This window comes from Danio aesculapii, chromosome 5 (assembly GCF_903798145.1).
Source record: "Danio aesculapii chromosome 5, fDanAes4.1, whole genome shotgun sequence".
NCBI classification, from domain to species: domain Eukaryota; kingdom Metazoa; phylum Chordata; class Actinopteri; order Cypriniformes; family Danionidae; genus Danio; species Danio aesculapii.
This window is the reverse complement of record NC_079439.1, coordinates 39,811,424-39,839,165: the sequence shown is the minus strand read 5'-3', so window position 1 is coordinate 39,839,165 and position 27,742 is coordinate 39,811,424. Positions and strand designations below refer to the sequence as shown.

The window sequence follows — 27,742 nt, the reverse complement described above, 5'->3', positions numbered from 1 at the left end:
TCTCCTTTCCTGTTTTTTCACCAGATGTTTTTGAAGTGATTATTGATAGCTTGCCATTCAGATGGTGTGGTCTTCCTCATGTGTTTGTGTGTGTGTGTGTGTTTCAGGACGGTCACATCGCTCTGCATCTAGCAGTGAGGAGGTGCCAGGTTGAGGTGGTCAAGTGTTTGCTCAGCCATCACTGCTATGTGGACCATCAGGATCGTCACGGCAACACACCACTTCACATCGCCTGTAAAGACGCCAACATGCCTGTGGTCACGCAGCTCTGTGCTGCCAAAGCCAACCTGGATATTCCCAACAAAGTCAGTATTTTAGACCAGAGCATCTCAAAATGTGCTGTAAGATAAGATTCTTTTAGCCCTTGATGTGATAGCTCTCCCAAAACTGAACATTTACACACCATTTGCTCACTGTTAAAATATTCCAAATTAGAGCTGCACGATATTGAAAAATTGGACATTGCGATATATTTTGTTTTTCTGCAATATATATGGCAATATGAATACAATTTTATCAGATGGCTTGAATAGCTCTATTTGAAAAATAAATCATTAATTTAGGTTGATTGGGGTGGTTTTGTAAGGAGTGATTCACGTATAAAAAAACAATAAATAAATTGCAAGCAAGAATAATTACAGTAGAGCAAAGAAAATCCAGTGCTTTATGGTTTTCCAAGGTTAAACAGTATTCAGGTATAAAAAATAGTAATGAAATGTAAAAAAAACACTGTATTATCTTTGTTGTATTAATAATTCAGTAAAATTATTCGGCATTTAAGTTACAATTGTAACTTTTTGTGTGTTTTTTGTGCCTGAATGCTTCAAACTATCTCTTGAAATATCTTTAAAACACATGCAGATGATAGTTTCACTCTGTTATTGGTTATATTTTGCAATGACTCCACAAATCTCATGTATTCTCAATTACGTGCTGTTAAACTATAATCCCAACTCAACTTTGCATATCCTGTGATGTGACTATTACAGACACATATTGCGACATCGATGCTCAAACTATATATTGTGAAGCCTTATTCCTAACCTTTGAGTTTCTTTTTTTGACATTATACATTATTGACAGCTTTCAAGAGCTTGAGCATTTTTTTTAAATAACAAACAATGTAAGTCAATGGCTACCAATTTTAACAGAAGAAACTCAAACAAGTAAATGGTACTACCCCTTTAAGTGTGTTTTAATCAGTGTTATTTTCACATTTATTGTTATTTTTTTTAAGTTTTATAAAAAAAAAAAATCTTTTAAAAAGATTTCTGAAAAGTTTTTATTTTAATTTATTTACTAGTTTTATTAACAAATGTATTAACTAGTAGTTTAAATGCCTCAGATTATTTAAATATTTCTTGTCTTTGCTTTCCAGGCACAAGTTTTGCTTCAAATTTTTCATCTAATATATTTCCTCTGATATTATTTTTATGTCATACTTATTTATTTCACTTAAAATGTAGTATTGTATGTGTAGTATAGTATTTTAACTTCATTTTATACAAAAACATTTTCAATTTTTCATTAAGGACGTTAAAGATTAAGGGATTAAGTCTAATGTGCAGGGCGCAAAACCATCAAGGGCGTGTTCGAATCCACTTTTGTTATTGTAAGGACTAAAAAAAAGCTCTGCGCTAACAGGGTTGTGCTTATAGTCTAAAAGCGTTGTGCTTATTCTCTTAATGAGTTATGGGTTTTTTGTTATGTGTTTTGAGCATAATGTGCATTAAACCAATCAGAAACTCATCTCCCATTCCCTTTAAGAGTCAGTTGTGTCGCGCCATGGTGCAATTGCTATTTACATGGCGGACTCTGTAAGTGGAAAAACCGAACACTTCACTAGAGAGAAAACAGTTAAACAAACAATCTGCATGAGGATAAAGATCCAGCCTCCTCCATTCAGCATCTTTACTTTCTTATTACTTTACTTTAGCTCTTTACTTTACTCCTTTACTTTTGTGTATTAGGAAACGGTGTTGTACACTCGACTGAAGACATCCATTAGCCTACATATTTAATTTTGTTTGTTAAGCGCAAAGATTTGTTTCAAAACTATTTTTAAATTGACTTCTAATTTCCAGCAAACGAATACATGAACAATAATAACAAAGTGTGGTCAAAAATATCCAAACACATGTCCTGTTCTTATGCACCATATGGTGATGCACATGTCTCCAAAACCCAACAGGTGGACAAATCTAAACTTGTTTGGATTAAAACAAATATAAATGCATATAATGCTGCCACTAATAATAACATTCTACAAATGCAAACTGTCGTGAATAAACACGAATAAGGGATGAAAGCATGGTTTTTATATTTCTGTAGGAAATATAATTTTGTAACATTTTAATCCTTTATTTTTTCATATGTAAAGATATTTGTGTATATCTGTTCATCCTGTGTGTATTAAGCAATGTGTAAACACGCTCTGCGCTGGACTTTAGACCAGCTTTTAGATGGTCAATAGCGCAGTCTATTTCAGTTCTTCTAAATAGCAACGCACCAACAATGCGCCTTAACACACCTCTATTTTGGACCAGCACACTCATGAGTCCACAAAGTGGTGCAAATGGGTTTGCTATGATTGGCACCACAACGTGGTGCAAAACATGAAAATTAGGGTTGCACTGGTCTGAAAATAGCAACAAATCACACCGAACACATCTTGCACTTTATTGCGCCTAGTGTATGATAGAGCCCTAAGATGTTGTTCTTAAAAATTTTTTAAAAAGTTAATAATAATTGTAAGTTCAAAAAAGATATTAACCAACAATAGCACAGTGAAACAATATTGATGGAATTACTTGCATAATGATTTTTACAACTGAAGAAATCTGAAAAATATACATTATTAACAGCCAACCAGAATCCTGTTTCAATAGCTTGAGCATTAAAAAAAATTATTACAAACAGAACAAAATAATCTGGTGGTGTGGATCTTAATATAATTATCATAAGTTACATTTATCGTTGTCTTTCTGGGTGTAAATAGGGTGTTTAATTTTGCTTTTATATAATAGCCCTTGTTTTAGCCAGTTGTTTTATTTATTCCTTATTTATAGAAGCACTCTTTCCTTTTAGTCTTGAATCATCCATTCACATTTGGATTCTTAAAGTGCCTGTTTACTTTATTTCCAGTTTTACATGCCAATTATAAATGGCAAGTTGTTGCTTCTCTGTGCAACTTTTTAAATGCCACTTCCATTACAGCCGGAAGAAAATTCTCACCGAGGGCTTTACAGGTGAAGAGGAACAGAATTATATTAATGAGAAATTGAATCATCCGCCTTTTGCACCGTTAGTCATATAGTTCACACTTGAACAGTTTTCTGGCAAAAGCATTTCTCCACCTTTTTGTTTTTTTTGTCGGCATTTGTGATGAGTTGTTGAGACAGGTGTTTGTTGTGTGTTTGTGTCTAGTTTGGGAGAACACCTCTTCACCTGGCAGCGAGTAATGGGGGTCTGGAGGTGGTGCGGCATCTCTGTCTTTCAGGAGCAAATACTGAGGCCATCACTAATGTAAGTTCAACATGCTTACTACAACATGTGTAGTAATATGTATACAGTTATATTATATTATATTATATTATATATACTTTTTCAAATATTTCCCAAGTGATGTTTAACAGACCAAGGAAATTATCTTATTATTTCCTATTATATATATTTTTTATTTTATTTTTGTTTGTTTGTTTGTTTTAGTTTGGCTGTAATAAAAGCAATTTTAAAGTCATTATTTATTATTATTATTTTCTCACACACATAAAACGTAAAAAGTTTAGGGTTAATGAGTTTTCTTTTTTTTTGTTGTTTGTTTTTATTATTTTTTATATTTTTTATTATTTTTTATTAAAAAAAATTTATTTATTTTTAATATTGCAAATAATCAATTTCAAAGAAATGTAGTTAGTATAAAATAATATATTGGTATGTAACATTACACTTATTATTTATGCTGAATTCATGGACATTTGTGCAGAATTTAAAAAAAGATTTAATTCTAAATTTTTTTGTGACAATTGTTGTGAGATCAGGGTTAATGCATCAAATATTGATTTCTTAAAGTGACAATTCACCCAAAAATGAAAAATCATCTCTTAATTTGATCTCCCTTGCGTGGTTTTAAATCTTTATGAGTTTCTTTCTTCTGTTGAACTTAAAAGAAGATATTTTGAAGAATGCTGGTCGCTGTCACCCACTGACTCGATGAAAAAAAAAATACTGTGGAAGTCTATGGGTGTGGGCAACCAGCCTTCTTCAAAATATCTTCTTTTGTGATCAACAGAGGAAATTTATATATATATATGTGTGTGTGAGTGTGTGTGTGTGTGTGTGTGTGTGTGTGTGTGTGTGTGTGCGCGCGTGTGTGTGTGTGTGTGTGTGTGTGTGTGTGTGTGTGAAATTTTCACAGTATGTCTGATAATATTTAATATTTTTTCTTTTGGAAAAGTTTGATTTGTTTTATTTTGGCTAGAATAAAAGCAGTTTTTACTTTTTTTAAATCCATTTTAAGGTGAAAATTATTAACCCCTTTAAACTATATATTTTTTCGATAGTCTACAGAACAAACCATCATTATAGATGTATATGTATAGATGTCTTGAAAAATATCTAGTCAAATATTATTTACTGTCATCATGGCAAAGATAAAATAAATCAGTTATTAGAAATGAGTTATTAAAAGTATTCTGTTTAGAAATGTGCTGAAAAAAATCTGCTCTCCCTTAAACAGAAATTGGGGGAAAAAAATAGACAGGGGGCTAATAATTCTGACTTCCACTGTGCGTGTGCGTGTGCGTGCATGCGTGCGTGTGTGTGTGTGTGTGTGTGTGTGTGTGTGTGTGTGTGTGTGTGTGTGTTTGTGTGCGTGTGTATACACTATATAAATATATAAAAAAAGAGAGAGAGAGTTAGGCTAAAAACCTCTAAGTGACATCTTAAATTTCCTTCTAAAACTGTTAAAAAATAAGTATAAACATGGAAATTTTTATATTATTTGACCGTTTTCTGTCCTGCTGTCTTCTCCCTGTTATAGAGGTGCTCTTCCATTTTCTGGTGTCATACCCTCTCAGCACATTAATCAAATTCCAGGCTCTTTATCTCTTTAAATAAGTGTTCATTTATCATTCGAGACAGCCTAGATTACCATTCTCTGCTTAACTTCTTAATCTCACAATCAGCTGCCTTTCGTCTCATGTGGAGCCTCGGGGCGTGTGTTGGTTTCTAAAATATTACACTTTTTCAAATCATCTAACATATTCTGGCTCTTTTAATAAATGTTATTATGGAAATGCATGTGTTAGCCTTTACGAAGTGTTCAGAGATTTTATTTTTATGGTTAATTTAAGGATTTATCATGTTCAATGAGCTGCCAGCTCAATTAAATATAATTGTCTTTCTAAAGTGAGGCTTAATAATGAAAATGTGCCAAATCCTGGTTTGACTTTCAGCGCCAGTGAAGCACAACATAAATCCCAACCACCTCATCCTAAACAATGTATGTTTTCAATCAATAGAGCCCACATCTCTGCCCCCAGCCCCCCCAGCGGCCCACACTTGCACCTCCTGCCCCAACACCAGCTTCACTGCTCCTCCACAGTGTTAATATTGTATAGCGGCTGATGCACAATGCATGTTGCAGCACATGGGGAGTTTGACAATCCATAATTCATTGACAGAGACGTGCGGGTCAGTGGCTTAAGAAAGAAGAAATGTCTTCCACATGTAGGACGCCATTGATTAATGTGTCCTTCGCTCTTTGTGGTTGCTCTTTTTTTTTTTTTTTTACCCCTCCTCAGTGTTAAGTCAAGCCATACAGTAGCATTCAAAGTTATGGGTGGGTACAGCTTATTTTTGTAAGGTTTGATGTGTTAACGATTGATAACTACTATTAAATAACAATGAAATGTTGTTCTATCCTAATTGAAACGTTTACTAACGGGTAATAATGAAGACTTTAGCTGCTATAGAGTAAAAAAATGTGTTAAATTGTATCAGTTTGTATCGGTGTTTATTTTAACAGAAATTGTGGGTAGTAATGATTAATATTTACAATTTCAAATTGCATTATATACGACTTTAATCTCTGCCCCAACTTTTAATGTAGAACATCTTCGTTTGTACAGAGTGACTTTTATTGGTAATTGTAGCATGTCTAATTATATATTGTCTGTTTTATAAATTGGGGCGACACTGTGACTCAGTGGTTAGCACTGTCGCCTGACAGCAACAAGGTCACTGGTTCGAGTCCCAGCTGGGTCAGTTGGCGTTTCTGTGTGAAGTTTGCATGTTCTTCCCGTGTTGGTGTGGGTTTCCGGTTTCCCCTACAATCCAAAGACATGCGCTATAGGTGAATTGAATAAGCTAAATTGGCCATAGTATATCTGTGTGCATGTGAGAGTGTATGGGTGTTTCCCAGTACTGGGTTGTAGCTGAAAGTGCTGTGGCAACCCCTGATTTGTTAAAGGGACTAAGCCAAAAAGAAAATGAATGAATGTTTTATAAATGAATATGTGCACCAGTACTTTATCTGTTATTTAATTAAAGATTTATTTTTCAGCTATTTAGTTGTTAGTTTGTTTTTATGTTAGTTTATGAATTAATGTAGGAATTACTTTATTGTAAAGTAATTGTACTCAACAAGTCTGTTTTAAAACAGGGCATCCGCGGGGTCTTAAAAAGTATTAAAAGTTGATAATTGTTGACAATTATGAGAAAATTAACGCCCTTAAAAGTTATTAAAGTCTTAATCGCATTTTAACGAGGTCTAAAATTTTGTTCAAGCGTTTTCCAAAGTGTTTGACTCCAAAATAGCATAAATATATTTATATATTCCCTTTAATATTAACAATGGCGTGCTCGATTCACACAATTGGTGGGGGAGGTCCGGTCAAGCTCCTCCGTCTGGGTGATGTCATGTAATTTGCGACAAACGCGGGAAGGTGATGTGATGCTCTCCACATGTAGCGAAACCATAGAGCGCAACAGATGGCAAAATGTAAGTTTGCACACTCCTGGTTGAAGACAAGTTTAAACAGCAGCTGAAGCCTGTTGCTGAAAACAACTGCGTAATTTACCCTTTCAAGCTTTGTTTCTTCCAAGCTTATTTGAGTTCTGTTGTGTGGTTGTTGCTCCATTCATTTATTTAACTTCAACTGTTCATTAGCAACTGTTTATTAAGTGAAAGGTTTGATATTGATTACAACTTGGTGGCGATAAGGTCTTAAAATATTCTGAGAAGGTCTTTAAAAAGTCTTGAAAAGGTATTGAAATTACCTTTAGAATACCTTTAGGAATCCTGCATATACTCTGTAAAAGATACAGTGAAGTCAATAATATGACAATTCAACATTAAGAAATAGTTCTATATTTATTCCTATATATTCTAGATATATTTCTAGAGTATATATAATCGTATATCAAATGTAGTTTATTCGTCTGATTGCAGTGCTTCCATTGCTCCAGTCTTCTGGGACACAAAATCCTTCAGAAATCATAATATTTTGAATACTGAAAAGTTATTTTTATTTTTTTGTGGAATTCAACATTCTTTGATGAATAGAAAATTAGCAAAAGAACAACATTTATTTGAAATAAAGGTATTTCATAACATCTTTATTGTCAATTCTAATTAATTTATTGCATTTTTGCTGAATAAAATAATTTAATTATTCAGAAATCTTACTGATCCGAATATATAAAGATATCAGACTAAGAGTTTCAATTAGTTGATTATAAAAGGGGGAAGGATATAAAAAATATATGGCCTATTTTGATCAATCCAATCGATACTTTCTAGAACACCTTAGCAACACACTTTCAACCACACAGAACACGTTGACAGCTGTAGCAACAAAACCCACACCCAGCATCAATCTCACATTTTCTTCAAAAATATAAATCTGAAGAAAAAAAATGTAGTCAGTATGTCTGACGGAAACTAGATTTGTTTCCTTCACATCATGAAGCTCCATTCAGCCTTGAGATTTTCAGTCAGCTTTAATATTTAGAGAGATAAACGCAATCAGTAAATGAATGCAAGCACATCCTCGTAGGGACACATACTGTAAGCTGCAGATGAGCAGGCGCACAAAAACCGTGAATAAGAAAACGGGCTGTTTTGTACGGGAGAATTTGTAGTCATATCTCATAAAGTCTAATTGGTAGGAAAGCGCGTGCTTCATCAAGCGACAGTAGATAAGAGTAATTACAGTGCACGAAACGCCGGCATTACTATAGCTTTTCGCTGGGTGTTTTAACACCTCTGCCGTGTGGCTCTGCTGCGCGTGGGCTGCTTTTCAGAGGGAGGCTGCTTAATTTGTCCCCATCGGTTTGAGGAGGAACACAGCTGTTTCTGCTTGTGTGGTTTGCTTGTGCTTGTGGCCCCAGGTGTTTTGTGTGTGTGTGTCTGTGATTGTGTACATGTATCCCAAGGTGTTAAATCTTTAATGGGTTTGGTGGAGGGCTGTGGTGGGTTTTGGGTAAATGTGTATATATATATATATATTTTTTTTTTTTAAACCCAAGACTGTCCTGAGGTTTATGTGCTGTTGAGTTTCAAGTTTGTTTGTTTTTTCAGAGTAGTTTTGAGTTTGTGTGTGTGTAAGTGTGTGTATTTCTACACATGACCTTTCTGTGGGATATACTCTATTTGCTCTTGTTTCCTTAGCCCCAGCTGGTGTCTTCATGATGCTGATTTCGCAATCACACATTTGCGTTCTGCTATCAAAACCTCATGGGACATCTTTGTGTGCGTCAGTTTGGTTTTAAGGAAATTAATGGATATTTTTGCATGTTTGTTTACGTTAGTTGTTTCCACATTAAGATGGAAATCTTTACAGTGCAAAATGAACCGCTAAGGTGAGGTGCATTTGGTGTGTTAATAGCATTATATCACTCCATATCTCCATAGCTAGAGCACAAGATTATTAAAAATGTAGATTGGTTGGTCCTTATTAACCGACTTAAATGAGTACATTTATTTCCAGGGGGGTCGCAGGGTATTAATGACATCTGGGGTTTTGGACATTAGTGCCATATCATAATGCAGAGCTTCCAGGCCTTCCACTTTATCAGGATTATTAATTTGGTGATTAACACTGAGGTTGATGGAGTGTGTGTGTGTGCGTTTGCGCGCGTGTATTCATTTTTTGTAACATCAGGACACACATGTGTATAATGAACTGGGTATGGCACAGGTATTACAATTAAGGAGATGGTGAATTATGAGGACATTGCTGGTGTTCATTCATTCATTTTTCTTTGGCTTTATCAGGGGTCACCACAGTGGAATGAACCACCAACTTGTTCAGCATATGATTTACACATTACTGCAACCCAGTACTGGGAAACATCCATACACATTCACATGCACACACATACACTATGGCCAATTTAGTTTATACCTTTAGTGCATGTCTTTGGACTGTGGGGAGAAACTGGAGCACTCGGAGTAAACCCACATGAACAAGGAGAGAACATGCAAACTCCACACAGAAATACCAACTGACCCAGTCAGGACTCGAACCAGTGACCATCATGCTGTGAGGCTAACCACTGAGCCACCGTGTCTCCCCAAAATTTTCAAAAGACTTAAATAATACAGATGAGTTTTTTTTTATTCCAGAAAGTAAAACTGCACACAGTTTTCTGTAAGGGGTAGGTAAGGTGTAGGGCTATAGGAAACACAGTTCGTACAGTATAAACAACAATGGAAGCCTATGGAATGTCTCAACAATTCACAAAAACAAAGCTCTCTTTCTGTCTCTGTCAATTCAATTTAATAATTGCTTTATTGGCATGACAAATGTTACAAATGTTTTGCCAAAGCATTTATCAATTTTATAAAGACGTGCATACATATATAAAAAAACACAATAAACACAGTGAATACTAGTAGTAACAGAAAAAAATATATATATACAAACATATAATAATAATAATCATGATAATAATTATCACAGTCACTACAGTGAAATGAACAGCCAACTTATCAAGCATATGTTTTACACAGCGGATGCCCTTCCAGCTGCAACCCAACACTAGGAAACATCCACACACTCTTGCATTCACACACATACACTGGCCAATTTAGCTTATTCAATTCACCTGTACCGCATGTCTTTGGACTGTTGGGAAAACCGGAGCACCCGGAGGAAACCCACACGAACACTGGGAGAACTTGCAAACTCAAATCTTCTTGCTGTGAGGGGATTGTCCTACCCACTGCACCACCATGACTTAATACACCATATTATTATTATTATCATCATTATTATTATTATTACTATTAGAAAATAAATACACAAATAAAAAAAAAGATCAGAATAAACTGTACGTTTAACAATCAACATTTTAGGATCTGTCTGTCTGACTTTCTCTCTGTGTGTTTATGCTTATATATGTGTGTGGGTATGTGTCTCTTTCTCTCTGTGTATGTGCACGCATGTGTGGCGTGTATGTGTGTGTACAGGTATGTAGGTGGATGTTTGTAGGGTGGCCGGGAAGTGCAAAACAATATTACAGTATTATTATTAATATTACATTATTAAGTGTGAAACACTTTTACAAAGCTCTAGACAAATTCACATTTTGAAAAACATTTTTACCCATCATAAGACACAATTACATAGGAAAAACAATTTTACCAAGGATGAAACAAATTTACATTTTAGAAAAAAAATTACAAGTCCCGAAACAATTTTACAATGACAGATTCCTTACAGAAAGGGAATGTACCACATGCTGGAAAATATCAGCTTGTGTGTGACTTTGGTCAGGTTAACACGAGTCCAAAGGCACAGGTTAACATGAGTCTACAACTATAAAAATCATGGTTTGACCAACTGCGATTCAAACATCGTTTTGCCATTTAGAGCTATTCTGAGAAAATATCAGCGTGAGAGTATGCAGAAACATGTAAACACAAATACATGGAAACAATCAAAGCTTATCGATAAAGATATCGAAACCGACCTCAACATGTAGTCTTGGATAGCTCAGTTAGATAGGTCTACTGATACTCGCGCTGAACCTTTTGACTTGAGTTCGAATCCCGTTAATGGCATGTCAATTATAATTATTTATTTACATTAATTTTGGTTATATACTGTTCTGCCAAACAAATATTACAATCAATAATGTTTACAATGACACTGACACCAAGTAATAAGAATATTTATTTGGTATGGGCATGTTTTGTTGCTGTGAAAATGACGAATCTTTGTTTCGGGACTTGTAAAAGTGTTTTGCGTCTTGTTAATTTTTTTTCTAAAATGTAAATTTGTTTCGTCCTTGGTAAAATAGTTTTTCCTATGTAATTGTGTCTTATCATGGGTAAAATGTTTTTCCAAATGTAAATTTGTCTCAAGCTTTGTAAAAGTGTTTCACACTTTGAAATATTGTTTTGCCCTTACCGGGCCACCGTAAAACAAACGGTCTTTCTGTGTCTACGTATGTGTATGCATGCATGTATCTACGTGTTTTTGTGTATCCTTTTATCAGACATTTTATATTTTATTTTCCTCTTATGTTTAGATTCAGCTCTTTTACTTTGACGACAATGAAAAGATTATTATTAGATTAAACGATTATTAGATTTGCATGCCATTAAACATAAAATTACTAAACCTAAGCATAGGAACCAATCAAATAAATGTAATTATGTATAATTTCATGTCTTCTGGCAGGTAATGAGTAGGGCCAGACAGAATCTGCGGACATTTTTTGCTTTTTCTGCTAAACAATTTGTAAAAAAAAAAATGATTTTAGGAGAATCATAACTAAAAACCCAATACATGAAACAACTTTTATTTAAGGTTTACAATGCTAATCCAATTAGATCCACTTATTTGGTAAACAGAGCAAGCCTTTCATATAATAAATCAAGTAAAAGACAGAAAATAATACTTTACAAACTGTTTTGAAAATAAATAATATGAACATTTTTATATAATTATTATTCCATCACAATAATATTAGTGAAATTAATTTAAAAGTGAATAAATATTAATTTATACAAGTAAATATATATACTCGATGGGCTAAAAATCAGCAGAAATCTGCGCACACAGATTCCGTGTGGGCCTAGTAATGAGATTTTTTTAAATGGCAGACAGACAGATAGGCAGAAGTGGGAGCAGGTGGGTGAATAATTGAACTAGTTCAGGAGAATATTACACTCTTTATCACGACTCTTTTTCAGTGAGAGACGCAGCCAGACAGAAAAAGGAAAGTGCATGCAGTCGCATAAAAGTGTAGCCAAAAATTCATATTCATTTGACTCATATTTGTTTGAAATCATATGAGTTTTGTGTTGTCCTTCAAGTGCACTCACCCTGTAATAATCTGCTGTGTCTTGAAAGCAGCATTACACCTGTCAATAATTTCAGCCATAATCATCGCTGTACCCGCTGTTTATCTCGAGCAGCTTTTGTAACATACTGTGAGTCACGCCGTTGAGCTGTTAGCTGATATTCGCTCTCTTCTTTCTTTCTCGCTTTCCCTTGTTAGCTTCTCACTTTCTTTTTCTTTTTTTTTTTACACCTGTTCCCTGCAAACTCACTCACCTTCTCTTCATGTATCTCTCTATCTGTCAGAGCTTTATTAGCACGCTGTTCTAGTAATACAGAGCAGATGAAAGGCTGATGGACTTTTATTTATCCAGCTCGACCCATTCATCTGTGTCACAGACGCTGCATTGCCTGTAATGTTCTGTGGCTGCAGTTGATCCATCACTGTCATCGTGTCTTGCAGGATGGAAAGACAGCGGAGGATCTGGCCGCTGCAGAGCAGCAGGAGCATGTAGCAGTGCTGCTGGCCAAGCTGAAAAAGGTGCGAGCCTTTGTTTATTATTCATCTCACTGAGACTCAAGAGATGTTCATTTGCATTACATGAGTGCTGGATAATTCTCATGAGATTGTTGTTGTCTTGAATATGGCACCTGCAAGAGATGTCAGGTTTACCCTCAAGAATGACTCTTGTGGCTCCAAAAGGAATTCAGAAGGATTGATTTTGGTAATTTAAAAAGAGTTTATAAATATTTGGCCATCTTCTTATAGCTGTATATTACATATTGAAATGTGTTCATATTGGTTGTAATGCACATTTTTAATATAGTTAACAGTATCTAAACTTCATTTGGGTTGTTTTCATTTTTTTTAACCCTTGTGCCTGGTTCAAATTTTTTACTCTTTGAATATGTTCATGGCTGTTTTTGCCCCATTGACTTCCACTAAAATGACATTTTGTGATTCCAAAGCCGTGATTTTAAGCCATGTTCTTAAAATTTGGCTGAAACAAAATCAAATATGCAGCCACTGATTTTTTGCTTTTAAATTTGTTACAACTTCCTGCCCAGGGACTACAGATGTAAATTAGCTTTATAGCTTACTCTGGCACAACATGTTATGTTGAACATTGTCCCTGAATAAATAAAATAAAATAAAATGACACTATATAATCATGCATTCTTGATTGTTGGTAGTTTTTCCTGTTGGGAGGAGGTAAAAGGTGTCATTTTTACTGTTGATCATCAGTTGGCACCATTAAGCTTATCAATAGGTCAGTGCAAAAAGCTTGTATATTGAGTTCTATGGAGTACAACAGTAGATTATAGTGTGTGTGTGTGTGTGTGCGTGCGTGCGTGCGTGCGTGCGCGTATGTGTGTGTAAATACACTTACTATGTTTACTACTCAATTAGGAAAACAATGTTTACTATAAATGTACCGCCATCATGTTGCACTGCTTGCCTCAACGTTGGATTTTGCACAATATTAAACCTTAAATTCCTCTTTTGCACAATATTCACCTTTAATACCTCTCTTGCACAATATCCTGCACAACATTGTTTAGTCTCATGTAAAAGTACTTGTATAGCCTGTCTTATGTGTATAGTATTATGTGTATAGTAAGGTATCTTTTGTACATGTTAGTTATGCATAGTTTTTTTTTAAATAGCTGCTTTTATGTCCAGTGTTGTGTTTCTATTTATGATTAATTGATGTAGCGCTGTTGTCCTGCGAGACACAACATTTTGTTTCTCTGTATGTCCATGTAGTCGACATGTTGACTTGACTTGATGTTCTAAAAGCCGAGCTGATTATTTAGATTTTCTCAGACATATCAAGATAAGTACACAAAGCTTTCTCTCCACAAACACACACACTGTACTCCATAAAGAAGGCAGAAACTAAGCCTTTTTTTGCACTGCAACTGATGATCAACAGTAAAAAATAAATTTTAACCTCTGCCCAACAGGTAAAACCAGCATCAATAAGGAATGCATAATTATATCGAGTCGTGGCTTTACAATCAATATCGCTATACTGGAAGTCAATGGGCCAAAAACAGCCACGTACATAACGAAACGGTAGTAAAATTGTCCAGTGTATTGTTGAATTTTGGAATATTTTCAAAGCATTTCCCCAAAATATGTATCAGAATACGATTTGTCACCAAAAAGTCTATTTCTGTTCTATTTGCTGAAACACAGATAATGTTGTGGTCAAATTAAGACTTAAATTCACCCCAGAGTGGATGAAATCATCCCCAACAGCACACAAAGGTTAAATAATGTCTTTTGTCCAGCAGAGTTCAAGTTCTTAACAAAAATGTATTAAATACAACACAGCAGTCAAATAAAAGTAAAGTAAAAATCCCATATATTAGAATCAATTATAATGACAGATTTATTCACCATTAAAATCAGACCAACTGAGAGCTAAAAGGATTGTTAAATGATTTATTGAAGCTGTCAGTCTCTGCACTGTTTCAACATTTAAAAAAAACGTCTAAATTGGTACTTTCAGATAAAAAAAAAAATTAATGCTACATACATTTGTTGAAGCCATCCGTCTTCATTATTTCAAGCTATCATTTAAATAAGCCTATTTAACTTTGATATTTCTAATGAAAGCTAGATAAAACACTTATGATTGGATGATAAAAACAAGGTAAAGGTAAAGCATCACATCTAAATCATTGATAATGTTTCATTTGCTCACTCAAAGCTTATCTACCTCTCAAATGTATGGTTTGTATATGCTACAAACTTGACTTCAGCTTTGGAAAGATAATATCCTTGGCATTCAGGTTCATTCCGCAGTTTGCTCTTTGCTTTGGAAGTGGATTAAGCTCAGTTGGCAGACTCGGAATACTAGCTATTAGGTGCCTATAAATTACACTCATTAGAATGCGCCACACATTCTCAGTCACATTACCATTATGTCAGCAGTCCATATGTCAGGTTGTAATGCCGATGAAATGTGTTCATTTACATGCCCTTTGCGACTGGGTTTACAGGACAACCATAAGAGCATTTACATCCAGCAGCTGCGACCCACACAGACCCTCCAACATCGCCTCAAACTCAAGCTGTTCGGTCATTCTGGAGCAGGGAAGAGCACTCTGGTGGAGTCCTTGAAGTGTGGCATCTTGAGGAGCTTCTTTAGGAGGAGGAGGACCAGGCTGACCAACCCTGTCCGACACCCAGCCTCGCCAGTCACTTCCAAACCTGCTGGTAGGACCATGTGGTTTCTTTATGGATTTAACACACCCACGATCCTCTGCATGAATTATAATAGTGAGACCCTGTCCACTTGTACATGAGGATTTTTATAAATAACACCCTTGTTTTAAAAAAAAAAATCTCTGTCCACATGAAAACACCCTGTGCTGCACTGTCAAGGGCATACTGAACCGACAAGTGGTGGTTATTATTATTATTATTATTATTATTATTATTATTATTATTATTATTATTGTTGTTATTAATATTATTATTATTATTATTATTATTATTATTATTATTATTATTATTATTATTATTATTATTATTTGAGCTTGGTTCACACCAAATAATGAAATGAAGTATTCAATTCACCTTTATTTGTATAGCGTTTTTAAATGTAGATTTTGTCACGTTCATTATGTTATATTCACATGGGTAAGTTACATACAAAATCATTACAAACATGTGAGCAAAGGTGAATTAGCATCACGCTCCACAAACAACACATAATTCAAAAGCTTTTTGCCATGAATATACAGAATTTGCCTCAATTGCATCTACCACATTTGGTATTGACCCAACCATTTTGGCCAGTGAGAAAAGAGAAAATGGTGCACCCGTTGATGTCTAAATCTGGTTTTATTGGCCACACAATCACACTGTAAACAGAGTGTCTGAAAATCAGCCTTCACCCTGGCCTGAGTTTTCAGTCAGCTGATACTGCATTTCATGTAAACGAATAGTCAAACCACATACAAAAAATACTGTATACTCTCAAACCTATACACAACTCCTTAACTTTTCTAATTATGACTAATGAAATCATAAATGTAAAGCTGCTTTTGACTGATAACCGTTGTGAAAAGCGCTATACAAATAAACTTGAAACTTGAAGTTAACTTATATCACGTTATGTTAAGGTATGTTACGTTAAGTTATGTTGTTACGTTACGTTAAGTTACGTTGTTACATTACCTTGCGTTACGTTATGTTATGTTAAGGTATGTTACGTTAAGGTATGTTACGTTAAGTTACATTACCTTGCGTTACGTTATGTTAAGGTATGTTACATTAAGTTATGTTTTGTTAAGTTGTTACGTTACGTTAAGTTACGTTACGTTAAGTTACGTTACGTTAAGTTGTTTTAAGTTATGTTAAGTTACATTAACTTACATGACCTTACGTTACATAACGTTATGTTAAGTTAACTTACGGTTAGGGTTCTTTTATTTGTTTGATTGTTTTACTGTTTTTCAGATTTGCTTTTTACTTTTTTTTCTTAAACCATTTACTGAGAAGTTAAGCAAAATGAACAAATCTCTTCCCCCGTCTTTCCTTTATTAAACATGTACTATGGTATACTTTAAATTAATTTGGAATAAATATAAAGATATGATTATATTGTTGTCAATCTACACCACGCAGGGTTAAAATTGAAAAAAAACTGGTTTGGAAAATACTATTGTTCGTGTGGACAGGGACTAGTGTAGTGCAAAGTGCACCGATACTTGCACTCCAGTTTTCGCAGCGACCCGGTTTCGATTCCCGCCTCGATGTCCTATGCCGATCCTTCTCCTCTCTCTGCTCCCCACACTTTCCTGTCAATTCTCTGTACTGTCAAAATAAAGGTGAAAAACCCTGAAAAATAATCATTAAAAAAAACTGTTAACAATCAATGAAGGTTTTTTTCTTTTAATCTCTATTTAAAGTAGTTCATCTATCAAATAGTAAAAGACAACTTGATAGAATTAACAAATTATTTTCAGCAGACCCCGAGTAACTCCAAAAACTCAAAATTAGTCTTTCTGCAGCAATATTACTGATGCATGTTGAAAATTATTCTACTATAGGGAATACAAAGAGAAAATAATCTGGAGGAGCAAAACACTGTGAACTCAAAATAGATTTTTTTTCTTTTTTTTTTTTTGCATTGATGCTGTAGTATCGATATGTCGATGCTTTTAAAATACTAATTGGGTATCAATATTTTCTAAAAACATCAATAGTTTAAATATATTAATCATTTGGCTACATGAGCACTGATGATGACACTGATTTTTCATGACTGATCAGGCTGACACAAGAGTGACCATGTGTATGTATTCTAAACTTAAATGCTTTTGTAACAGTTAAAATCTGTGCAGTTCAAGCCTTTTAAATAAAGAAATCAGTGAAGTAAATGTACACACATGCACATTTTGTGTAAAGTTTGTGTATTTATTTATTAATTTACAAAATTAACATTATTAACATTAGATAATAAGCAGTATGTGTAACAGTATCTTTAAAATTTTGACAAAATGTATTGGTATCATAACGCATTTAAAAAAGGTGGAAACATTAAAAAAAAGTGTAACATGAAATTCATGGCAAAGAAAAAAACGTATCTCTCACTCAGTTTTTACTAAGGTTCTAGAGCATCTGTATTATCCATGTGGAAAAATGTGAATCAAAGGGCTCACATTTAGGCTTAGCAACTCGGAGAATAACGACTTTTTTCCCGTTGTCCTGACTCATTCCTAGATTAACACAAACACACGTCATACATCTATCTTTAGAAGGAGGAATCTCATCAATGTAATGTGTTACCTATGAAACAAACTTTTTTCCCTCTGCCACAGCCAAACTGAGAAATTCGTCCCAGGGTTTCTGTGAGAAAAGTTTATAGAAAAAGCAAAGTTGAGGGGAAGGCGTTGATAGTGCGAGACATATGCAGAGCAGTGTGACTAACACATTTGCTGGGTTAAAAAAAAAGTTTGAGTCATCTGACTCTCTCATGTTATTTCTCCCAACTAAAATTGCTCTTGGCATGTGTTTGGTTTTGTGAAGTTTTTTTTTGTTTTTTTTTGGCTGGACAATTTTAATTATGTAAACATAATAGGGGATAATAGATCATCCTTTGTGTGTATGTGTTTTTAATTCATTAGCAGATAATATCCTTAATCACTATGCAAAAATCTTGTTCTGCTTGTGAAAGCTGGTATCTGGCCTTGAGCAAAGAGCGCCCCCATGTGGTGAGTCTCCACAGTCATCAAATGATTTTGAGCTACTTATCATTTTTGTCTGTTTTTTATTTATTTTTTCTTTGTTGGTTTTGCCTTTTTCACATTTAATTTGACTTTTTACAATTAGTTAAGCAAAATTATCAAATATTATCACTTTTCTTGAACATCTACTATGGTATTCTTCAAACTCATTTGGAATATGATTATATGAAGATTATCTTGTTGTCAATCAGTATCATGCAATATTCGTGGAAAACCTAGAAAACTCATGGAATTTTAGAAAAACCCACAAAGTTTTGGAAAAGTCATTGTAATTAGTTTAATATCTCTATATTCTTGAATATAGGTTAGTTATCTTTACTTCTATGTAATTGGAAAATAACAATTAATCTCTCACATTAGTGCTGGGCAAGCATTATCTAAATACATTTTACATAGATATAAAATATTATTTAAACTAAATAAATTGTTGTGTGTTTTAGGATATGCTGTAATAAATTCAAACATGCTTTTTTTTCTTATTATTTACCACATACAGTACAGACCAAAAGTTTAGACACACCTTCTCATTCAAAGAGTTTTCTTTATTTTCATGACTCTGAAAATTGTAGATTCACACTGAAGGCATCAAAACTATCAATTAACACATGTGGAATTAATTATATACATAACAAAACAAGTGTGAAACTACTGAAAATATGTCACATTCTAGGTTCTTCAAAGTAGCCACCTTTTGCTTTGATTACTGCTTTGCACACTCTTGGCATTCTCTTGATGAGCTTCAAGAGGTTGTCACCTGAAATGGTCTTCCAACAGTCTTGAAGGATTTCCCAGAGATGCTTAGTGCTTGTTGGGCCTATTGCCTTCACTCTGCGGTCCATCTCACCCCAAACCATCTCGATTGGGTTCAGATCTGGTGACTGGGGAGGCCACGTCATCTGGCGCAGCACCCCATCACTCTCCTTGGTCAAATAGCCCTTATGCAGCCTGGAGGTGTGTTTGGGGTCATTGTCCTGTTAAAAAAATAAATGATGGTTCAATTAAATGCAAACCGGATGGAATAGCATGCCTCTGCAAGATGCTGTGGTAGCCATGCTGGTTCAGTATGCCTTCAATTTTGAATAAATCCCCAACAATGTCACCAGCAAAGCATCTCCACACCATCACACCTCCTCCTCCATGCTTCACGGTGGGAACCAGACACGTAGAGTCTATCTGTTCACCTTTTCTGCGTCACACAAAGACATGGTGGTTGGAACCAAAGATCTCAAATTTGGACTCATCAGACCAAAGCACAGATTTCCACTGGTCTAATGTCCATTCCTTGTGTTCTTTAGCCCAAACAAGTCTCTTCTGCTTGTTGCCTGTCCTTAGCAGTGGTTTCTTAGCAGATATTCTACCATGAAAACCTGATTCACACAGTCTCCTCTTAACAGTTGTTCTAGAGACTGACTTCTTTAAAGTATTTATGGTCACCTGTTTTTCTTTACTTAGCTGCTTTTTTCTTGCCATAAAATAAATTCTAACAGTCTATTCAGTAGGACTATCAGCTGTGTATCCACCTGACTTCTGCACAACACAGCTGATGGTCCCAACCCCATTTATAAGGCAAGAAATCCCACTAATTAAACCTGACAGGGCACACATGTGAAGTGAAGACCATTTCAGGTGACCACCTCTTGAAGCTTATTAAGAGAATGCCAAGAGTGTGCAAAGCAGTAATCAAAGCAAAAGGTGGCTACTTTGAATAACCTAGAATGTGACATATTTTCAGTAGTTTCACACTTGTTTTGTTATGTACATAATTCCACATGTGTTAATTAATAGTTTCAATGCCCTCAGTGTGAATCTACAATTTTCATAGTCATGAAAATAAAGAAAACTCTTTGAATGAGAAGGTGTGTCCAACCTTTTGGTATGTACTGTATATGTAGACATTACATGAAACATTAAGTCATGACAACTTACTTGGAAAAGTCTTGTAAATGTCATGGGATATTCTAGGAATTTTAGTAGTAAGAATATCTATGAAACCTGATCATATTTATCATAACTAAAGCTTGCATTTGAACACATTTCAGGTAAAAACAGAAATGCATTTCTACTGATCAAATCACTGAAAAGCAAATACCAATACCATGTAGGAACACCAGTCATGCAATGATTAATCTGCTTGCTTAGTTTTTAATGATGGGAAAGCTTGGACATTAACTGACTTGGAGCTTTAAGTCTGCTCAAGCGTAGTGAATAAATCTTTATTGACTTCGGAAGAATTTATTAAAGTTACATGTTAACAGGCAAATTCCCCAATGTGTCTACTTATATAAATGTTGATCAGATTTTGAATAAAGCACAAACATAATTCAACCAAAGTCAAATGATATGAAGCATAAATGATTAATTCATTGTTTGTCTGTGTCTTCAGACTGTGTATCGTCTCTAGTTCACCTCACCTCCAGAATCTTCATGTCCGAGTTATTTGTTCTTGTGTGAGGTCACATCACATCTCCACAGGCTAAAAAACAATGCAGTCTGTTCCAGAAACACAAATGTTGCAGAAGTTTCCTTCCAAAGAGTTAAACGTTTCAGCTTTCTTATATATATCACGTGAACACTTCTCATGTTCAATACAAATAACATAATGTTATATTGTTTAAAGAATTATTATAAATCTATAAAGATACAGATAACGATTTTCAGATTTTTTAATGCTTCTATGCAATTTTGTCAAAGTGCACTTTGAATAACCAGAGAAAAATAAACTGATCAACTGATTATAAATTGATGATACTGTGTTATTTTGGGTCATCCCATAATTCTGTATTATATACTATATCCTATATAGAAAATATTATGAAAAAGTTGCTTATACTTCATTAATTTGGAAATAATAAATATATTAATAGGGCGACATGGTGGTTCAGTGGTTAGCACGATCGAATCAATGCAAGAAGGTGGCCGGTTCGAGTCCAGGCTGGGCCAGTTGGCATTTCTGTGTGGAGTTTGCATGTTTTCCCTGTGTGTTTGCTCCGAGTGCTCCGGTTTCCTCCACAGTCCAAAGACATGTGGTGCAGGTGAATTGAATAAGCTTAATTGGCCATAGTGTATGAGTGTGCATGAGTGCCTTTGGATGTTTACCAGTGATGGGTTGCAGCTGGAAGGGCATCCGCTGTGTAAAACATTTGCTGGATAAGTTGGTGGTTCATTTCGCTGTGGTGACCCCTGATTAATAAAGGCACTAAGCCAAAGGAAAATGAAGCAGGATTCAAAATTCAAGCAGGATGAAAATGTCCAACATAAAAGCCCAAATAAAATCCTGTCTTCTAAATCTAAATCTTTATTTCTTTCTTTGTTTGTGTGTATGCTATTTTATGTACTGTTTTCTTTAATGCAAATCATTTAATACAGTTAAAAAGCAAATGAGTGGATCAAACTGACTGAAGTGATGGATGGGTAAAACATAGTTACTGTATAAACCAAACTGATCAACTCAGTAGATCCACTCAGCATTGGATGTAGGTTGTTAGAATGTCTAAACTTTTTTCTTATTTTGTTGAAATGCCTTTATTGCTACTGTCCTTCAGAACCAACATATTTAAATAATGAATAACTGGTTCAATGTAAAATTCCATGTAGTTGACCAGCCTGAATTCATGAGGAAACGTAACTAGTTTTACGTTTTGTCAGTTTAGTGGCTAAATTGTATGAATTCATATGAAAAGGATTTTGTTTTTTTAAAAGGAGGCATGGCACCAAACCCCAGCCCTAAACCCAATCATCATTGGGGGATGAGTAAATTGTACTCATCTATATAGATTTTATGAATGAGATTGAACAAGTTCCTACAAAAAGTTATGAATTTCTGTGTGATAGCATTGAGTTGGCAGTCTTTCTGTTTTCCTGCAGTGTCTGTGAGCATCTCTAACCTGTACCCGGGCTGTGAGAATGTAAGTGTTCGGAGCCGCAGTATGATGTTTGAGCCCAGTTTAACTAAAGGAGTGCTGGAGGTCTTCAGTCCTGTTCATAATGCTCTCTCCACGGCTGACGACACCGCCACTAAAGCCATCGACATCCAGAACGCCAACGTCAATGGTGAACAAGCTCTTTTTTGATGAATCGGGAAAAACAGCAGTCTATTGAAGCACCGTAAATGTCTATACTGTCATATTCGCCATAGTCATATATCAATATTATTAGCCCCCTTAGGCAATATTTTTTTGATTGTCTACAGAATAAACCACTTTTATAGCATGACTTGCCTAAATAACCTAGTGAAGCCTTTAAATGTCACTTTAAGCATCTTGAAAAATATCTAGTCAAATATTATGCACTGTCATCATGGCAAAGATAAGAGAAATCAGTTATTAGAAATTAGTTATTACAGCTATTATGTTCAAAATTTGTTGGAAATATTCTCTCTGTTAAACAGAACTTAGAATGAAAATTTTAGTGTGTTTGTTTTTAGGTGTTGGAGACTTCAGTATATGGGAGTTTTCTGGTAATCCCGTCTATTATTGCTCGTATGACTACTTCGCTGCCAATGATGCCACAGCGATTCATCTGGTCCTGTTCAGCCTGGAGGAGCCCTATGAAACTCAGCTCAACCAGGTCACATTCTGGCTGAACTGCCTGAAGGCTCTCACGCTGCCAGAGGACAACATCGGTATGTGTGTGTGTGTCCTGACACTTAAGTATGCAAAGTATGGATTATTTTCTTCTCCTTTTCAGAGGGCTTTCCATTACAGTAATTACAGACATCAGCTGATGCTGTGAAGTCTGTGATTAAGAGGTTGTAGGAGAACTTATACCATGTTGCTATGTTAAAGTGCGTGTGTATACATGCATGTATGTATATACATATATATAAATATATATATAGACAAACCTGAAATTATTCATACCCCTGGAAAATTCAGACTTTTATGTTCCAATGTAAATTACAGCTAAGCAATATTTTTTCCACAATGATGTTTCTTGTACATCGTCATATTATATTTTTTTAAAAGCCTCTCATTTCCAGTCCAAACAAAAAAAAAACTTGCTGGTTGAATAAAAGTAACTTTAGGTCAGAATTTGCCAGTGGGTATATACACCTTTTTATCACCATTTTATTCATGTGTCTCCATCTTGAAATTCTTTTATTTAAAACATGTCAGTGCTTCCCACAGGTTTGTTATATACTTGCGGTTTGATATATACTTGCGGTGGTAGCTGGATTGAAACACACCGTTTGCCCTCGTTACATAAATAGTTAACAACATGCGACAAATAAAACATCATTTTTAACAATAATTTTATTTATTATGGCATGCTTATACAATGGGTTTTCAATTTTTTTATACATTCTTTTCAATGGGTTAAAGTAAAAAAAGACATCCACAATTTCTTACTTTTGTGCTATTCAGGAATCATGTGCACCCACTGACCGGTAAAATCTGCTTTTCTCTCTTTCAAGTTGAAAGTACACTTGAATACAAATACATTTTAGATTTGTATAAAAAAATTGCCTGTGTAATATATTAACATTATCAAATTCATAAAATAATAAGCAAAAGACAAATAAATGACAGAAAAAGGAATAAAAACAGACAATGTCTCTAAAAATCATCATAATTACAAGACTAAAACCTGTAGATTATTAAGGCAAATGCATTGATGGTGTGCATATATTTTGCAGCCAGTTTAGACCAGTCATTTTGTCTTATTGGAGTATATAGTAAATTTTTCTGAGTCGTTTAGACAAAAAAAGAATAATAATTTAATGTTGCTCTCGCTTGCAGTCAGCTGTGAAGACAAGCGAAAGTAGGCTTAAAGGGCAATGAAAACCCCCTCTTTCGGTTCAAGTCTACCACAGAATTTTTTCATAAAATGCTTCATGATGGGCGTGGAGCGCTGCGAGCAGAGGGAGGAGTGGGTGTGGTCAGCAGAGCAGGGGAAATAAACAGTAAATAATTTAATGGCCTGCTACATTTGTTATAATTTCCTATATACATAACCACAATTTGTTATATCATTACAAAGATATGCACATTACAAAGATAAACACTATAAATGAGGAGGACTTCTCTCCTCCTCAATCCCCAGGTCTGAATGCAGACACAGTGGATAGAGGTGCAGCAGGTCTCTTGCCCTGTCTATTTCAACCATTAGCCCTGCCGGTAATCTGGAGGATTTTAAACATAGGCAAACACAGCAGCACGGATATAGAGGTGATGGGTGTGAATAGAAAAGCGAACTCAACTGATACAAGACAAAGTTCGCCATCCTCCAATTTTCATACAGCTCTCAAGACAAAAATGCTTGCTGCAAACCAACAGCTTTGCTGTGTCGGCCCTGACAGAATCGTTAGGAAAAACATGCAACAAACCCCATGGATTATGGAAACAAAGACATACGACCTGTGCCATGAGCAAGTCATTGCAGGTCTGCCATGCCTTTGAAAAGCACGTGCAGTCATGAATAATTAAGAAGCAGGGCCTTCTCATAGGATAAGAAAACTCCACTATGAATAATAATGAGAAACCGATGCGTCATCACTCCTCTAACAGATTCACACTACGTCACCGATTTTGATCCCGCCCCAAAAATTATTTTAAACTTGGAAGATGAAATTAGCTGACAAAAGCTCAAAATTGTCCTGTTTTCCCCACAATTAAAGGTGACAGGTGCTAATGTTGTCTTAACTGATGCTCAACACACACAAATCTGTTAAAAAATAAATAAAAAAAAGAAGTCTAGGGTGTCTTGAACCTTTAAGTAAAAAGGCAATGCAAAAACGCATATGATTAATGACAGCTTTAGAAAGCAAAAGCAGAATCCCAGACATTTTAGGAGATTTACAAACCCGGACCGGATGAAAATTTTTCAGAGCCAAAAAGACTGTGGGTCTGCAGAGCATGTGAGACGGTGGAAATGTTGACAGGTCTCGCACACAGAACGAAACAGGTAAACGAGAGATTTTTCACTACTTAATCGATTGCGGATGTTTGGTTATATTGGGCGGATGCAACAAAAAGTGTAAAATGACATTTATAATTGTGAAAAAAACAACAAATTGATGCTAAATATACTTGGGTGGCCGTTAATATACCTGGTAAAGTCTATGTGCGGGAAGCACTGCATCATGTTCTGCCTTTTATGATAACTGTAAGAAACAACAACAAAAAAAACAACAACTGTACAATACAAATTTCTCATCACGCTATTACCATGACAATAGGGCCGTCAAATATGTACATTTTAATTATATGCTATCACATTAATGTGAAATATTGAGTAGACACAACAAAATATGGCCTTGGAAAAAGTGTCAATCTTTAACTAACTAGCTTTTTTGTACAATTGAGTTTGTCAATCTGGCTGAGGAAGGAAGGACTGCATTCGCACGTTCCTTGTGTGTAATTTTAGCTTTATTCTCTATACATACACACTAGATGGAGGTGTTGTTGTTTTGCATACCATCTGCTTAACATAATCTGAGAAGTTAAATGTTCCTTTATCAGTTTCTGATTCACTTCTGTAAAACAGCTCACTATTTTAAAATATAATTGTTTGCACTTAATTAATTTGACAGGCCCAATGACAGAAATGAGCTCATGCATGCAAGTTTTGTTCTCTGTGTTTCACTGTTCTCCATTCTGTGCGCTTCATTGATTCTGTATGTCCTTTTCTCATTCTCGTCTCTCTCAAAATCTCCCTGCTAATTTCAGCCTGGCTTGCCTTTGTAGTGATGCTTGATGAAACTGTGTAAGTACAATAGCAGGCACATCCATAGTGCTATGGATAATGCTCAAAGAGACTTCATTAGAGTCTACTTTGTATCTAGGAATCTAGTGTTTCTTAAATAGTTCAGAATTATGCATTGGACTAGCATTATGCATTTAGTTCACTGAAAAAAATGTAAAGTATGTTATTTAAAGTCACCCTTGTGTGGTTCCAATATCCCGAGAGGTTCGTTCAGACCTTCAGAACACAAATTAATTTATATTAATTTGTGTATTATATTTTTTGATGTATTCTAAGAGCTTCTTTATCCTTTAAAAGTCCTGAGATGTTCAAACTAAAGTCTAGAAAAAGGCTTTGGAGCTCTCAGAATTCATCTGTATCTTAATTTGTGTTCTGAAATTGAATGAAGCCCTCTGAGGATTAATGACACGAGGGTGAGAAATGAATAACAGAATCTTTATTTTGAGGTGAACTAGCTCTTTAAAGACGTTAAAATCAGAGATTAAGACTGGTGTTCGCTTGTGCTTGCAGCCTTTGGAGGGAAGATCAGGAATCCTCTGCGTGTGGTTCTGGTGGCCACACATGCTGACATTGTGAATCTGCCACGATCGTTTGGAGGAGAGTTCAGCTATGACAAGGAGAGATCTCTACTGAAGGAAGTCAGAAACAGGTGATTGAGTCAAAATAAACTGAAGCTGCGACACCTCCGATGATCACTGCACTGTTATGTAGGAATGATTCAATTAAAACAAGTCACAATTTACATATTAAAGGGATGGTTTACCAAGAAAAAAGTCAATTCTGTCATGATTTATTCTCCCTTCAATTGTTTATGAGTTTCTTTCATCTTCTGTTGAACACAAAAGATGTTTTGAAGACAGCTGAAAACCTGTAACCATTAACGTCCTTTAGTGTTGGTTTGTCCTCGTTCTTTTTATTTTTCATTCCTTTTGAAGCTGTTTTAACACATTTTTAAATAATTTTTTATTTTTGTATTTTATGTTTCTTTTTATTCTTGTTGTTCTTGTTTTTATAAAATGTGCTGTATAAGTAAACTTGCCATGCCTTATTATAGAAATTATTATAATATTTAATATATACAATTGAAGTCAGATTTATTAGCCCCCCTAAATTATCAGCCCTCCTGTTTATTTTTTTCCTCAATTTCTGTTTAACGGAGAGAAGATTTATTCAACACATTTCTAAACATAATAGTTTTAATAACTCATTTCTAATAACTGATTTATTTTATCTTTGCCATGATGACAGTAAATAATATTTGACTAGATATTTTTCAAGTCACTTCTACACAGCTTAAAGTGACATTTAAAGGCTTAACTAGGTTTATAAGGGTAACTAGGCAGGTTAGGGTAATTAGGCAACTTATTAATAACGATGGTTTGTTCTGTAGACTATTGAAAATAAATATAGCTTAAAGGGGCTAATAATTTTGACCTTGAATGTTTTTTAAAAGAATGAAAAACTGCTTTTATTCT

General features: G+C 34.9%; 1 protein-coding gene across 1 annotated transcript in view; it reads left to right on the top strand.

The window, feature by feature from the left end:
• The window catches only part of dapk1 (death-associated protein kinase 1), a 160,128-nt gene that overhangs the window by 120,165 nt on the left and 12,221 nt on the right, over nt 1-27,742 (top strand). The window contains exons 17-23 of the mRNA XM_056458172.1: nt 108-305; nt 3,427-3,525; nt 12,760-12,837; nt 15,309-15,525; nt 22,428-22,613; nt 22,987-23,184; nt 26,778-26,916. Coding sequence (XP_056314147.1) covers nt 108-305; nt 3,427-3,525; nt 12,760-12,837; nt 15,309-15,525; nt 22,428-22,613; nt 22,987-23,184; nt 26,778-26,916 — 1,115 coding nt within the window. The remainder of the gene's footprint in view (nt 1-107; nt 306-3,426; nt 3,526-12,759; nt 12,838-15,308; nt 15,526-22,427; nt 22,614-22,986; nt 23,185-26,777; nt 26,917-27,742) is intronic.